At 48.4% G+C, this 14,956-nt stretch overlaps 1 protein-coding gene and 1 long non-coding RNA gene across 2 annotated transcripts; both read left to right on the top strand.

Moving 5' to 3' along the window:
- Positions 1 to 21: 21 nt before the first annotated feature.
- LOC147268555 (uncharacterized) lies at positions 22 to 2,428 on the top strand. The gene is made up of 3 exons (XR_015112186.1): positions 22 to 143; positions 507 to 1,222; positions 1,860 to 2,428. It is a non-coding gene; the product is annotated as an uncharacterized LOC147268555 (long non-coding RNA).
- Positions 2,429 to 3,014: 586 nt separating this feature from the next.
- On the top strand, positions 3,015 to 14,898 carry appl1 (adaptor protein, phosphotyrosine interaction, PH domain and leucine zipper containing 1). Its single transcript, XM_086200226.1, has 22 exons — positions 3,015 to 3,272; positions 3,921 to 4,019; positions 4,142 to 4,201; positions 5,103 to 5,174; positions 5,348 to 5,435; positions 5,939 to 5,980; positions 6,447 to 6,505; positions 7,053 to 7,199; positions 7,469 to 7,551; positions 7,704 to 7,865; positions 8,007 to 8,195; positions 8,291 to 8,333; positions 8,423 to 8,479; positions 9,203 to 9,294; positions 9,401 to 9,580; positions 9,767 to 9,819; positions 9,922 to 10,096; positions 10,182 to 10,218; positions 10,315 to 10,455; positions 10,543 to 10,593; positions 10,672 to 10,761; positions 11,123 to 14,898. Exons 1-22 carry the CDS (start codon positions 3,219 to 3,221, stop codon positions 11,273 to 11,275), a joined length of 2,127 nt encoding a protein of 708 aa, XP_086056352.1. The 5' UTR covers positions 3,015 to 3,218; the 3' UTR covers positions 11,276 to 14,898.
- Positions 14,899 to 14,956: the final 58 nt, after the last annotated feature.

The following is a 14,956-nucleotide window of genomic DNA, read 5'->3' on the forward strand; positions in this document are numbered from 1 at the left end:
GGGTTGTGAGGACCTCTCCAGTTTAATCCCGCATGTCGTCCTCAAAGGGGCTGTGAGAGGTTTCAGACTCAGACTTCACCCTCCAAGGGCCCAGACGCTCGTTTGAATGGCGGGATCGACGCACACGTTTCTGTGGCGTTCAGGTGAGTTTCCTCAGCGCTCCACTTTCTCTGCATCTCCACTTTCCAGGTTTTACTCGCACCAAACTCATCCTGTGCACAATTATTACTGAAGGAAAAAAAAAATGACGGATGAAACGTATTGACGAAGCTTTTTTCTTTTTAAACCCCACAAAAAAAGAAAACAATACAAATTTTGATTTCACAACTAATCTTTTTCAAACGTTTTTTTTTTTTCATTGTGGGCTTTAGTTTTCAGTGTATGGAAGCTCATTTGCGCAAAACTATGAACAAATAAAGAAGTGAAATCCCGCTTTGTTTTCAGGCAGGTGGTCCATTCATCAAACAGGCGTGCAGACATGAACATTTTTGACTTTGGCTTTTCAGATTCAGAGGGATGTCGCTGGTCTGGAGTGACGCTTAAAGGACAGAGGTCATAGATGATGAGCAGATCAGGAAATCGGTCCCATTCGATCAGTCGGACCACAAACACGCTGGTCGTCCGGCAGCAGGAGCACACAGGGAGCCCCGAACCAACGTCCGCTTCCTACGTTCAGCTCCGGGTCCAAAGACATCATCCATGAGGGTGACTGGCTTTCAGTGTGTGCGACACAACAGACACCCGCTAGTTCTATAAGATGGAGGGGAATCACTCCCTCCCTCGGGACGTGTTCCAGGCATGCCCAAGCGGGAGGGAGGCCTCGAGGCCGACCCAGGACACACCGGAGGGATTATATCTCTCGGCTGGCCCGGGAACGCCTCGGGATTCTGGTGGAAGTGGCAGGGGAGAGGAGAGTCTGGGCTTCCTTGCTGAGGCGACCTGGACCCACCAGATAAAGCGGAGGAGGACGACGACAAATCACCAGTAGACGAAGAGGAAAACAGCAGCGATGCTGGAGGCGACGTGGACATCCAAACGTCAATCACCCTCATACCCAAAGTCAGGATCATGCTGGGAGGGAGTCTGTCCAACCACTGGGACAGTGTTGGGTTACGTCATCCCCAGGGACCCCACATTCCCCCTGCTGGGTCTAGTACCTGGAAAGGTGCTTCAGAAGGAAGACAAGACGCCGGCGGTTTAAAGGGCTTTAGGCGTGCAGTGGGTAGGTAAATGTGCATGCAGGTGTTAAGTGCATAGCACAGCAACTGTCCAGGCAATACTCTCTGTTGCAGACTTATTTAGGATACACAAAAATTCTAAATACTCATTAAACAAACACACACAAGCTGACCTGCGGCATGGCACGGCCAAAAACCGCATGAGTTCCCCAGCGTGCGCGCCTGCGCCTAATAACCCGCTTATGTTTATAAATTCTGGCAACATCCTGAACAGACATCGCCACCTACTGACAAAAATGGGTATAACATATCCACAACAAAGAACATGACCAATCTGGCTCCTGCAATCTCTTTAAAATTCTATCCATCGCAAGCAACAACAACAACAACAACAACAAAAAAGATGCTAGAGAGGCTCCCGCCCCGGGTGGATTCATTGGCAAGGAATCATGGAGGAGGTACAAGCTGAAAAAATAAAATTAAAAAATGGACTACATGGTATACATGTAGAGTAGGGAAGCATAATTAGATCTAATAATTTGTGATATTGGTTTTTTTCCTACTAAACTATCAAGAAGTGCCCCAAATTCTGTGTATTTTGTAAAGAAATGTTAAAGAGTATAAAAAAAACCCATTCAGACAGAAACTTGATTGCTCTGTTTTTACTGTTTCCCCCTGTAGGAACTGAGGTTTCTGTTTTCCTGGATCATTTCTGTCCCTCTGTCTCGCACTTCCATGTTCTTCCGGTACAAATAAAAAGAGGGATCTTCACAGGTGTGACGGAACGTGCAGGTTCACGCTGCAGCCCGATGGGCTCGCCCGTCGGCCAAGAACGCCCTCTTGTGGTGACATTTTTACCCAGGGAAGTCAGTTTCTCCAACAGTTCCCCTGACAGCGCAGGGGACCAACCAGCAGGAGAAGCGCAGGACCGGTGAGCCTCCAGGAACGGAGCGCAAAGCAGGACTTTTCAAGTAAAAGTACCAAAGAGGACACCAAAACACGGTTCGACATAAAACCGTTGACCCTTCCAAGACCACAAGCAGCGGGACACGGCACCCAAAACTGACAAACTAAAAAAGTCCAATTAAATCCAAAGGAGAGACGCGCGGAAGTTGTTGTTGTTGTTGTTGTTGTTTTTTCCTTCAAGCGATTGATCTATCCTCTAATAAATAAGAAATGTCTAAATACGAGGTCAACACATGGCGTCACACCTTGCCCAAAGGATGTGACCCAACATTTGTAAACGATGACGTGATAATCATAGTAATAATAGAATAAAAAAGGCTGTAAAGGAGAACTCTTTGTGCTTGTCTTCTTTTACATTATCTTTACATCTGCAGATCCCTGGTGATTTATGATCTTGTCATTGTTTCATCGGGCAGCAGCGACACGTTGCAAAGAACCTCAGTTTGGCACCGCTGATGGAAGGAGAAAGAGTGGACATTGAATCACCGACCAAAGGCACATTACACACACAGTTTTGGACCTGCGTCACAATATTTGGTGTGTTTGCCCTCACGAGTGAAAGAACCCTGCCGGTCAGACCAGAAAAGAGGAAAAACAAGATGTACAATTTGGTGGCACTAAGAGACAAACGACACCCAGTCTTCCTTCACACTTCCATTTTTTTTTTTAGTAGGAAATTTGGCCCTGGAGCTGCCAGGGAAGAAAAGAATCTTCTTCTACTACTTTTTAAAAAGCAAACCCCATTAAAAAAAAAAAAAAGAATCCAAAGAAGTCTCTTCCGCCATTGCGGCTCTGTGACGTATCGGTGGAGCGGTACAAAGAAACCGGAGAAAGGCGAACCCGACCGGAGCCAAAATGGCGCCTTTTCCCCCCTTTAAAGAATGAACCAATTAAATTCATGGACGTTTCCATCTGTCAATCGAAGTCCAATCGAAGTCCGCTTGGGAGTGGGAGGAGTCTGTTTGGGGTGTTGTGGATTCGTATAGAGAAAAATCTTGAGTGGGAGTTGTAGGACCAATTCGTTGTGTATTTCGCCTTCGATTGGCACCGAACACCGACGAACCAGCCTCAGCCATGCCCGGGATAGAGAAGCTGCCAATTGAGGAGACACTGGAGGACAGTCCCCAGGTAAGAGGAGTCCTCCCTGGAGGCTTCGCGTAGCTCTGCTAGCGTTAGCCAACTGGCACAGCTATAGGCTAACTCCCCTTGCAGCCTCAGTGTTTGCCAACAACTAGCAGCATGCTAACCGCTAATGGCCCTGTAAACCAAAGCTGTCAAACGGAGAGCTGCGCGTCGGTATCAGATCGGAACGAGTTTACCAGTCAGTTGGCGGAGCTTTCCGGCGAGATTGGAGGTCTAAATCTCAGGGAGACATATCACATTTTACATGATACGTCTGATGGAAGATCTAGTTGTAGCTCGTACCCGGCTGCTTCCTTAGCCACTCAGCTAACTGCCTCCTCTCTCCCCAACAACTCTGTGTCGTTTAGTCCAGCAGACCTGCAGTGCTGGTGCTCGCTGTTGTTTGTGGTTACACGGTAAAGCCACTGACAGAATGAAACGCACCCCCAACATCGCTACTGGAAATTGTTTGCATGTCAACGCTTTGCTGTGACGTCACTGACTGGGGGTGGAAGGTTATGCCCTGGTAGATGAAGCCAGGCACATGTGTCACCACCACTAGTTATCCGAGTGATGACATCCTGGTTGTCAACCGGCGGGCAGGATTGGTGTCAAACCCCGGCTTCACTCTCGCTCTCTGTGCGTTGAACGCAGACTCGCTCTCTGCTCGGAGTGTTTGAGGAGGACACCGCTGCCATCTCCAACTACTGCACACAGCTGTATCAGGCCATGCACAGGATCTATGATGCGCAGGTAGGTCTCACACACACACGCACACACACGCACGCACTCTGAAAGATGTAGCACCGTTGCATTGGAAAGGTAAAACAGTCAGCTAATTCCTCAGTTTGGTGCGTTGTCCTTTTCTCTGTCAGAATGAGCTGAGCGCTGCCACACACCTGACCTCCCGACTGCTGAAGGAGTATGACAAACAGGTAGGCCATGATACCCCCCCCCCCACACACACACACACATTTTTTAGATGTTTTGTAAGGTTTCCTTGAGCTTACAAATAAACTTCATAGTTGTGACTGCTCCATCCCAACCTTACGGAGCTCAATGCGGCTCCATGGATATTCGTCTTATGATACCAGGCGATGGCCGTCACACACCTGCCGCTGGTAGTAAAACACCATCTGTCAGCCAGATAAGCCGCTCCTCTTCTTCTGTTGTAGGTAGATAGAAAGAGGTGATTTGACTATGTATGACACTGATACTGATGCTACTACTAAGTATATAAATACTAATGCAGTACTAACGGTGCTGTATTTCCTCGCTGAGGTGATGCATCGCTGCAAAATGCTGCCCGCCGTTCACCAGAATGAGTCGGCCCAGGCCAATAAATGCAGCCTCGCCTCGCGGAGAACACCCCAGTCCTGTTTTAGGCTGCGTGACCCCGGTAGAGAAGCCACGCCACGCGATGTCATCTGGCACGGCGCTGCACTGCCCTGCCGCACACTGGACGTGCGTTTGTTTCTCGATCACCGTGAGGAAAGGAAAAAGGCTCCAGGAGTTTTATCAGCCTCCAACAGAGCTGCTGAAATAAATGAGCACTAAAATCTGGGATCTGTCACTCTGGCAACTGGTGTTATCACACCAAGCACGAGCGGCTTGATGGCGCTAGCCTCAGGCTTTATCACGCTGACCATCACGAGTTGTCACGTCAGCCACCACTAGCCTATTGTCATGTGCTAATTTAGAGTCAAATGTGACGCAGCTAGCTAATAGTAAAACTGGAAGGAACTCACTGACGGGTGGACCATGAGTGAAACGCTTCTTTCCCGTTGCAGCCCGTCTCTCCAAACCATTAATCCACGTTGTTGCTTGTGTCTGCAGCGTTTTCCTCTAGGGGGCGACGATGAGGTGATGAGCTCCACCCTCCAGCAGTTTGCTAAAGTCATTGATGAAGTAAGCGAGAAGTAGACAAGCTTGTTGCGTCTCTCTGGATGTCACCTGACAGGAAGTTACATCACAGTCCTGTGTCCTGTCACAATCATTACATGGTTTTTCTGAGGCTGGCATCCCTGAATCACCCCCCTCTGTCCCTCCCTTTCCTTCTCTCCCTCTCTTTCGCTCTCCAGCTGAGTTCCTGTCACGCTGTCCTGTCCACGCAGCTTGCCGACGCCATGATGTTTCCTATCACTCAGTTCAAGGAGAGAGACCTGAAGGGTACGGGACACACGGGTCACTAGTAACCCTACACTGACACACCTTTGGGTGTGACAGCATTCACAGTGCTTTTGTTGTTTGACCTCACTGAGATGTAAGAGCAAAAAAAAAAAAAGTCTTGTTTTTCAGTTCCTCAGCAACTGCAGTAGGAACAGCTGTAAAAAAAAAAAAAAAAAAGGTACTAAAACCACTCTATAAATACTGATTAACAGAAGTAAAACATTCAGCGTTGCCACATTACAGACACCGCTGGAATTATGGTGACACTTGAAACGCCTCGTTACAGAGAGAAGGCTTCCGACTGGATTTCATAGTCAGCCTTCAGCCACAAGTCATTGAACAAAGTTCTTTTTACAAATGACACCGTCTCCTTGATTAGGTTCCACGGTGACGGTGAGAGGATCAGCACGTCTGTCTCTTGGTGGCCGTGCAATCGTGTGTGGTGTGATGGATGAAGAACATGTAAACCATGTGATCAGACATTTGTATTTCTCTCTGTGCAGAGATCCTCACTCTGAAGGAAGTCTTCCAAATAGCCAGTGATGGTAAGTTCACCGCCATGTCTGCCAGAAGCTCCCAGAGACCTGGGAGTCTCGCTCCGATCGACCCAAAGCGCCGTCTCCCTCAGACGGCTGTTGCCGTGTCAGTCGTGGCGCTTCAGCTCGTTCACGGTGACGGTCGTACACCTCAGGCACAAACATGGAGGTTCTTAGACAGCTGAAGGAATGCTGTAGCATCCGAGACAGCAGCAGTGAGTGTGAGGAGGCCAGCGTTCCTGAGACAGGGGCTTAGTGCAGGGCCACTGCGTCTGTCCCCGTCAAGTCGACGCGTCAGAGTTGAGTCTCATTTAATCTCAAAGAACGCTCGCAGGGGATCGTCTCCACGTTCCCCTGCGAGGTTCACAGTGGCGTTTAGAGACTTTGTTTTCACGGTTGTATCCGGTTTCTGCTTCTTGTGTCTGTGGATGAAGAAACATTCTGAGGGTGAAGTGTTGCTGGTCTCTGCCTGCAGATCACGACACAGCCATTAACAGATACAGCCGCCTGTCCAAGAGGAAGGACAACGACAAGGTAACCAGTAACAGAAACATTCCATTTATTTGTCAGTGTTGTGTTTCAGTTCCTTCACTTGTAAAAAAAAAAAAAAAAAAAAAAAAAAAAATCCCTTAAATTTGTCACTAACAACAGGGAGACAAAAAGACTATAAGGTCAAGTATGAGCTCGTTATTGCCAGGGCCCAAAGGGTTCCAGGGTTGTCAGCAAGGCATATTTCTAAAAGTCGGGCTGATGATTTTCTAAATCATGCATTTTATTTTCCTAAAAAAAAAAAATCAACTTTTCAAACTCCCTGGAGATACTTGACATCCTGCAGCACAGTGTGAACGTCTTGATGGAGCTGAACTGGTTTCAGGACTCTTCATTTCACCTGCACATAGTTTCAGATATTATTTATGGGAGGGAATAAGCTGAATACCACAGCTGCCTCTCGCTAATAAACTCTGGCTGTACAATTCATAAGCCATTTTACAATGTACGGCTTTTTTTTTTTTTTTTAACCTGTCAGTTAATTGCATTTTAGTGACTATAAACTAAAATATGCAACTTTTGTGTGTTGCAGATGCGAGCGGAGGCGGTGGAGGATGTTTACACCTCACGCAAGAAGCAGCACCAGACCATGATGCACTATTTCTGCTCACTTAACACACTCCAGTACAAGAAGAAGACAGCTCTGCTTGAGCCGCTGCTGGGCTACATGCAGGCTCAGGTACACACACACACACACACACACACACACACACACACACAAGTAGCGGTGAGAGCTGACATTTGAAAGGAAGGTAGATATTCAAGTTCTTCTTGAGATCTTAAAGGACCTTAAATGAGACGAGGTGACACAACAGTAGCAAATAACGGTTGTCAGTTGTTACAGTTGTATTTGTTTGGTGTTGCACAATCCAAAGGTCTTTCAACGGGTCCAGTGGTGAGGAAACAACACTCACAAACTGTTCATCGTCATCCGTTTGCTTTCTGCAGATCAGTTTCTTTAAATTGGGATCAGAAAATCTCACCCAGCAGTGGGAAGAGTTCTTGGGAACCATAGGAACAAGTGTCCAGAAGTAAGAACACACACACACACACACACACACACACAGTTAAATGTTCTGTTTATTTGCAAAAAAGAGAAAATTCAAGCCCTAGAATTGTAGTCAATAGTGTGTTTTAATCTGATAATTGGTGTGTGTGTGTGTGTGTGTGTGTGTGTGTGTAGTGTGCGTCGGGAGATGGAGGAGGAGATTGGCCAGATGCAGCAAACCATCCAGCAGATGGAGACGTCATGTGATCCTCTGTATGCACCATGTGACCCTGACCCTGTCCACTCACCTGTCTGTCGCAACTTGACCAGGAAGCAGGGCTACCTGTACATCCGCAAGTAAGAACACCTGGGTATCTGCTCTTGGCTTGCTGTGGCCAGTGGCTTTGAAGGAAGCGTGTTTTATCTCGGACACCGCCGTCAGCGTGAGGTCATGTTTGAGGACTGGAAGCCGCTCACGCGCGTCTGTCTGTCCCTCAGTAAAACAGGCCTGGTGTCCTCGTCTTGGGAGCGTCAGTACTTCTTCACGCAGGGAGGCAACTTGATGCAGCAGGGCCGGGGCGAAGTGGCAGGCGGGCTGGTTACAGACCTCGACAACTCCTCCGTCATGGCGGTGGACAGTGACGACCGCCGCTTCTGCTTCCAAGTCACTTCCTTCGATGGCAAGAAGTGAGAGGCGTCCCATCACGCTTGTCTTCCATGCTCCTTTAACGTGTTCAGATGTGTGGAGGTTAGCGTTTCTTCCATTTCTTGTGTTCTCTCAGGGTCGTGACGCTGCAGGCCGAGAGCAGGAAGGACTGCGAGGAGGTAGATTTGTCTTTTTGTTTTGTTATGTCAGCGACTCCCCGTTGACGACTCTCGTTTCCTCACTGCCTCTCTGCTTCTCCCCCCTCCAGTGGATCGCCACCATCAACAACATCTCCAGGAGGATCTACCTGAGCGAGAACGCAGAGGTGCGTGTGGCCGCAGTTTCTGTTCCCTCCATCTTCCTGCTCAGTGGAGTCACAGTGGAGATTCTTGTGAAAGCCTTGGAAAAGAAATGTCACCTGGGAATGTATGCTTTAATACTGAGAGATAAAGTTAGAAAAGAAATCCATCTTTGATGCAAGGAATCTGCAGGTGTCTGTGCATGAGGATCTCTTGGTTGATTACCTGAAAAACTCAGATCTGTTTTGAATCTTGTGCCTTTTTTGGCTTTGTTATATGATTCATAAACGTGGCAAGCAGCACAGAGAACACACGAAGAACTGGATCGACATCCTTATTATTTCGAACTAGTCGTTTCTGTTTCATTATTTAGAAATTAGGTCTGTAATTATTTCTCGATTTGAGGGTCCAGAGCATGAAAAAGGCAGAAATCCTCTGAAGTAGAATATTTACTAAAACCTTCCTGACCTTAAGCGTTGACAACAGCGAGCTGACAGGAAAGGAGATTGGAGCAACGTGGAACAGGTGGCTCTGAGTCGATCTGGCGCTGGATCCTAGTCAGGGACTTAACGCCTTGTTACCAGTGGATTCATGTGGATGGCGTCAAGACAACACGCTCAACGATGACGTGGGGTTGAAATCAGTAGATGAACAGGAGGAAATCACAGGCGACAGGACAGGAAGGACTGCATGTGTTCAGAGTCTTTCCCTGTTGGTCGTCGCTGAGATGTGAGTCTGTGTGTGGGCAGGAGCTGGCAGCCAGAGTGAACCAATCAGCCATCGAAGCTGTGACGCCGTCGCCATCCTTCCAGCAGAGACACGAGAGCATGAGACCCAGCAGGTAGGACGCCACTCGTGATGTGTCCTCCTGACACAAAAACAGCTTATCCTCACACAACCGGATAAACTGAACCGGACTCATTCCCCTTTCTCCCTCCCGGCTCCAGTAAAGGACGAGTGGGCCGAGCCAGCAGTATCAGTTCTGTGGGGTCCGAGCCATCGCCGGCCCTCTCTGTGCTCTCATTGGATGCTCTGGTTGCCCCGGAAACACCCATCCAGTTTGACATCATTTCCCCTGTCAGTGAGGAGAACTCTGCTCAGAGCAAGACAGCAGCACAGTCTGGCAGGTGTGTGTGTGTGTGTGTGTGTGGGGGGGGGGGGGGGGGGTGCTGGCTGCAGCCAAGCCACCACTTTCTTGTTTATGCTTTTGTTGTCAGTATAAATGGTAAAGTAGCGTGTGTGTGTGTGTGTGTGTGTGTGTGTGTGTGTGTGTGTGTGTGTGTGTGTGTGTGCGTGTGTGTGCGCGATCACAGAAGGAGTAACCCATTTGGAGAGTCAGGAGACAGCACATCAGAAGACAGTGAAGGTTCCGTCCGTCCGTGATGTTGCAGCATGTTGTTATCGCTCCACTTTTCCTCCGCCTCTTTCTTCTGCGTGTTCTACATTCTCCCCCGTGTTTGCTGTCCAGATTCGATCCTCCACCAGCTTTTCATCGTTCGCTTCCTCGGCTCCATGGAGGTGAAAACTGCTGAGTCAGCCGACGTCATCTCTGAAACCATGAGGCAGATCCTGGCAGCCAGAGCCATTCACAACATCTTCAGGATGACCGAGTCCCACCTGCTGGTCACCTGTGACTGCCTTAAGTATGAACCTGTTTCAGCATTTTTGGAATCACCCCACACACACACACACACACACACACACACACTAATAATGTTTTGTTTTCAGGCTCATTGATCCTCAGACCCAAGTCACTCGTCTCAGGGTACGACGCTCTCTCTGTGCCTCCATAGCTTCATAAATGTTTGTGATGGTTTTGGCCTCCAATCATCTTCTTCTCCCCTCCTCTCGGCTGCTGTAGTTCCCTCTCTCCAGTGTGGTTCAGTGCTCGTCCCATCAGGACAACAAGAGGCTCTTTGGTTTTGTTCTGCACTCAGCCAGCGGCCGGGCTGACAGCCGAACCATCTGCTACATCTTTGAGTCAAACAACGACGGGGAGAAGGTTGTCTGCTCGCTCAGCTGTCGGTCTCACTGTCCTCCCTCTCTGCTTGATCTGTCTAACTTGTCATGTGACCGTCATGTGTTTCAGATCTGTGACAGCATCGGTCTGGCCAAGCAGATCGCCTTCCACTCGGAGATGGTGAGACCGATTGTTGGATTCTTATCGTGGCCTTCAGATGTTATCGTTGCTGATCTTATACTTTTGTGTGCTGTGTAGGACCGTAAGGCGGTGGAGAAGAGGAAGGAGGAGGACAAGGCCAAAGAGAAGCAACAGGAAGAACTCAGCAAGCAGCGACAGATAGAGAAGGTGACCTTTAACCTTTTACCCCCGTTTGAACCTAGACCTGCACTAACACCAGAATTCCTCAAGGATTAAATCCCACCCACACATACAGTTGTTGTTTGTTTAGTCAATTAAAATCTTTCCTTGCCATCGGTGAGATTTTCTGCCAATCACTGTTATCATTGTCATGCAGTAGATGGCGCTATTGCACAACTTGTGACAGAATACCGAACACCACACGCTCAGGTCCAAAAACAAGCTAACAAGGTCAGGGAAGCAGACGATGCAGACAGATGGAAGAACGAGAGTCCATACAAAGCTGCAGCACGAGGGACTCCAGTGAGGGCAGGCTCCCGATGTTGAAACCAGCTTTTGTCTCTGGCAGGATTTGGAGGAGCAGAGTCGTTTGATTGCTGCCTCGAGTCGCCCTGCTAACCCCGCAGCTGTTGACGGACAGTTCCTGGTGCTGAGCAACAGCCAATCAGAGGACAGCGATGCTGGAGAGGATGGGAAGAAGAAGGGCGAGTCTGAAGCCTAACGACGCGCTGAGGATGCATGTTCGACCCCCTCAGGCGCGTCCCAGCTGGTACTGTTGAAGCAGCAGCTCAGGAATCAGAGGAGAGAAACACCACCCGCCCGTCTGGGCTGCCTGGGGCTGAAAAACATGCGACCTCACTGCTTGAACCTGCACCTTCACTAGAACAGGAGGAGGAGGAAGCGCCTCTTCATAGACGCGTGTTTTACTTTGTGTGTAAAAGCGCTGCTTTTTATACCGGCTCCATTATTCTGAAAAGGACGCAGTTATAGATTAACCTGTAAGTTTCTGTTTTATATTTTGATTTTATAAGAGAAGTGCTAACAGTAATGAAGCTTGAGGTGTAATGAACCAAGATCTGAAGAAGAAATCCCAGGAGTCACATTTGGACTGCCTCAGCTATTCGTCCTCCCTTCTCTCATTGGCCCAGATACTTGGCTCCGCCTCCTGACACTGATGGGATTGGCTGTTTTTCTCAGCAGCCCTTGGACAGGATGTGACGGGTTCTCTTGCTTCAAGATGATCCTGAATTTTTTTTTTTTTCCCCTCTATCAGTGTTGTAAAACCGTTGGAGAGTCGATGTAAAAGAAAGAGAGAGAAGAGCGAGCGTGGAGGCTGGCCATCCCTGAACGCTCCCTCTGGAATCTTCTCCTTGTTCCAGGCAGTTGTTGGTTTTCATCCTCATCACTTAGGAGAAGAAAACCTTTGAACTCACAGTTGATTCGTTGCTGGGGGGGGGGCTCTCCTTTGTTCCCCAGATTTACAGTATATGGCACATAATGGGAACAAGAGACAGAGCCCATGTTCCTGAGGTCAGCTGGTGGGGACGGACCCCTAGAACCCTGGGACGTAGTTCAGCTCCCGCCAGAGCAATGAGTGATGTCACTAAAGGTGGAAACTGATTGTCAGTGCCGCATCGTTCGTTTATTTCCCAGTTCTCTGCACAGCGACAAAATCAGAATGCGACAGGACGGTCGCGGGAAACCTGAGACAACGCGGGGTGCCTTATTCACACTGCAGGCGAGCCGAGCAGAGCCGCTGAACACCCGGGTCGCTTGGAGGGTCGACCCTTTCAGAGGGCCCGAACGCCCGTGTTCACCCGCGTTTTTGGTGCAGTGTGAAAGGGGCTTCAGACACAAGAAGCTCTGAGAGGGAGCGAACCTCGACGATTCGCAGGTGAAAAGAGCTTGAAAATCCCCTCGTTGGCTCGTCTCAGGGTCGGAGGGTTTAGTTTCTATTCCTGACATAAGATGTGAGGGGAGCGCAAGTCCATGATATGTTCACTGATCACTCGACAACATAAGATACACCGGATATCCGTGTTACAGAACTGTTGCAAACGTGAAGTGAGGAAACTACAGGAGCTGTTACAGGGGTGGAAAGTATGTTTTACTTCAGTACAATCTTGAGTTATCTGTATTATACTTGAGTATTTATACTTTCTTCTGCTACATTTCAAAGGAAACACTGAACTGTTTCATCCAGTGCGTTTATCTGAACCCATTCGTTCCTTGTTACTTTGAAGAGGACGTTTTTCTGCATGGAAATCTTAACAAAACCTGATGGAGGTCTTGTACTTTTACCGCCAACTTCAAGAAAACGCACTCATCTGGAACACACACACCACTGTGACATGACCGTCACAGGTCGGTGGCTCAAGGATTGAATGCTCCCGGTCACTGGGACACAAGGTCGTCGTGTAGAATACTTCTTGAGTATTTCTACTCCGGTAAAAGAACTGCGATCTTCATCCCACTGATCACTGATCATTGAAATCATGCGTCAGGGTTGTTTATTCACAGCCTGTTGGCGTTTTAAACGCATCAGAAATCATAAACCTGGTCTTCTTATCTTCATGAACAAAACATTGATTTGTTTGCCACAACGAATTCTCTGCAGTCACCCAAAGTCCCGTTGGTGCCAAGTGGCGGGAACCCAAACGCTCGTGCCGCTCTAAGATCGTACGTCGTCCCGGCGGCCATCACCCGGGTCTACGGTTGTGTTCAGTGCTGTTTAGGGAGCGTGAGCAGTGGACGAGCGGTTGACGCCGCCATCATCCCTCCGAGTCTTCACCTAACCCCGTCAACCTTTCGCCCCAACAGACAGTGGCTGTGATAGTCAGAGCCACCAGAGGGGTGACACTTACCTGGAGATCTGACGTCACTCCAGTCAGACAAACTTCCTTTGTAAATGCAGTAATGCTGCTCACTCTGCAGCCCCAGAAACAGATGTATTTACAACATTTAAGCACCGATGAAAGTTTGTTGCCATCGCGCTTTGTTTGTGTAACACGAGTGACAGAACTGTGAGGGGCAAAGGACCTTTTATATTAAGCTAGTTTAATTTTGGAGATGTTTATTCATAAACAAGGCGATTGCAACCTGGCCTTTTACTAAACAAGTAGTTGCATGAAAGTTAACGTCATTAATCAGAATAATATATCGTTCTCTCTCAGTAACCAGCTCCCATTTTACCCCCCCCCACAAAAAAAACAAAACCTGAGATGTAATTTCTCTCCTGTGTGTGTGATACGTTGTCCGTATCTTTTGCAAAATACCAGCCTGATACGCACGTTAACGTTCTGGGAAAACGCCCTTATTTTTCTCGGCAGGGAGAAAAATTAATACTCTTCTCTCCTCTGGTGCACGAGGGAGCTGAGACCCTCAGAGACCAGCTGATCGCTGGTTAGCTTAGCACAATGACTGGTAGTGAATGGGAAGTGTTAGCGAACGCCCCTCTAAAATGTTGTCAACTGGATCAGGTTCAGGATCTGGGCTTGACCAGAAGTGAGCCGCCTCGTTGTCTGTGATTGGTTGCAGCAGTTGCTCCTCCAAGTCATCAACAAATGTTTTGGGGGTGCCACGTTGTATCCCTCCATCAAGAAAGTAGTTCCGCCTGTGTGTCTGATTCGAATCATGTTACATTCTCTCATGAAGTTACATCAATGCAGGGGAAAAACTGTTACTGTATTTCTCGACTTTTAACTGAGGCATGCTAACACTTCCCCTCCACGACCATTCATTGTGCTAAGCTAGCTAGCGATCAGCTGGCCTCTGTAGGTCTCCGCTAGCTAATGTAGCACAGAGGAGAGATGGGCATCTGCCTTGTCTGGCTCTGGAGGGGACGGCAGATAAGCGTGTCACCCCGAACATCGGTGTCCCCTGAATTTGTCCACGTTGGTCCAGAGTTCAACTGTAAGACTTTTATAACATTTAGATGTTTAAATCAAACGATAACGGTTCGGTCCTCTTATCTTCGTCAAATGTTGGATCATCAGAGCCTGTGTGTTGTTTTTCCACAGTTTGTATTCAATAACCTGCCTTCATTCAGAGTGAGTCACAGTCATTGTCTGTGGAACAACAACCGAACAAGCTTCCGCTCGAAGACGTCAGAGGTGTAAAACGTCCCCCGTCAGCTGTTGGGGGAAGCAGACGCAGCGAAGATGTTTCTGGACCACGGTGACGGATTTCTGTCGTGCCGTAACCAGGTGAAGGAGGCGTGTTGGCGGAGCTGCACTTTACTGATGCAGGAACAAGACGATGTTACTGTAAATATGTTTTAAAAGATTGATGTTGCAGTGTCACGAATAATAAAGAGGCTTTTCAGTGATAAATAAAGCACTAACTCCACCTGACCGGCTCAAGCCTGCTGCTGTTTTCACTGCCAATGACACCGAGAATGAAC

This window comes from Aulostomus chinensis, chromosome 3 (assembly GCF_037954235.1).
Source record: "Aulostomus chinensis isolate RoL2024-O1b breed Wild chromosome 3, RoL_Achi_v1.0, whole genome shotgun sequence".
NCBI lineage: Eukaryota > Metazoa > Chordata > Actinopteri > Syngnathiformes > Aulostomidae > Aulostomus > Aulostomus chinensis.

Coding starts and splice junctions, on each gene's coding strand:
- appl1 (XM_086200226.1), top strand. CDS start 3,219: ATGCCCGGGATAGAGAAGCTGCCAATTGAGGAGACACTGGAGGACAGT. Junction 9,295..9,400: donor GAGAGCATGAGACCCAGCAG/GTAGGACGCCAC, acceptor TCCCGGCTCCAG/TAAAGGACGAGTGGGCCGAG. Junction 9,581..9,766: donor ACAGCAGCACAGTCTGGCAG/GTGTGTGTGTGT, acceptor GCGCGATCACAG/AAGGAGTAACCCATTTGGAG.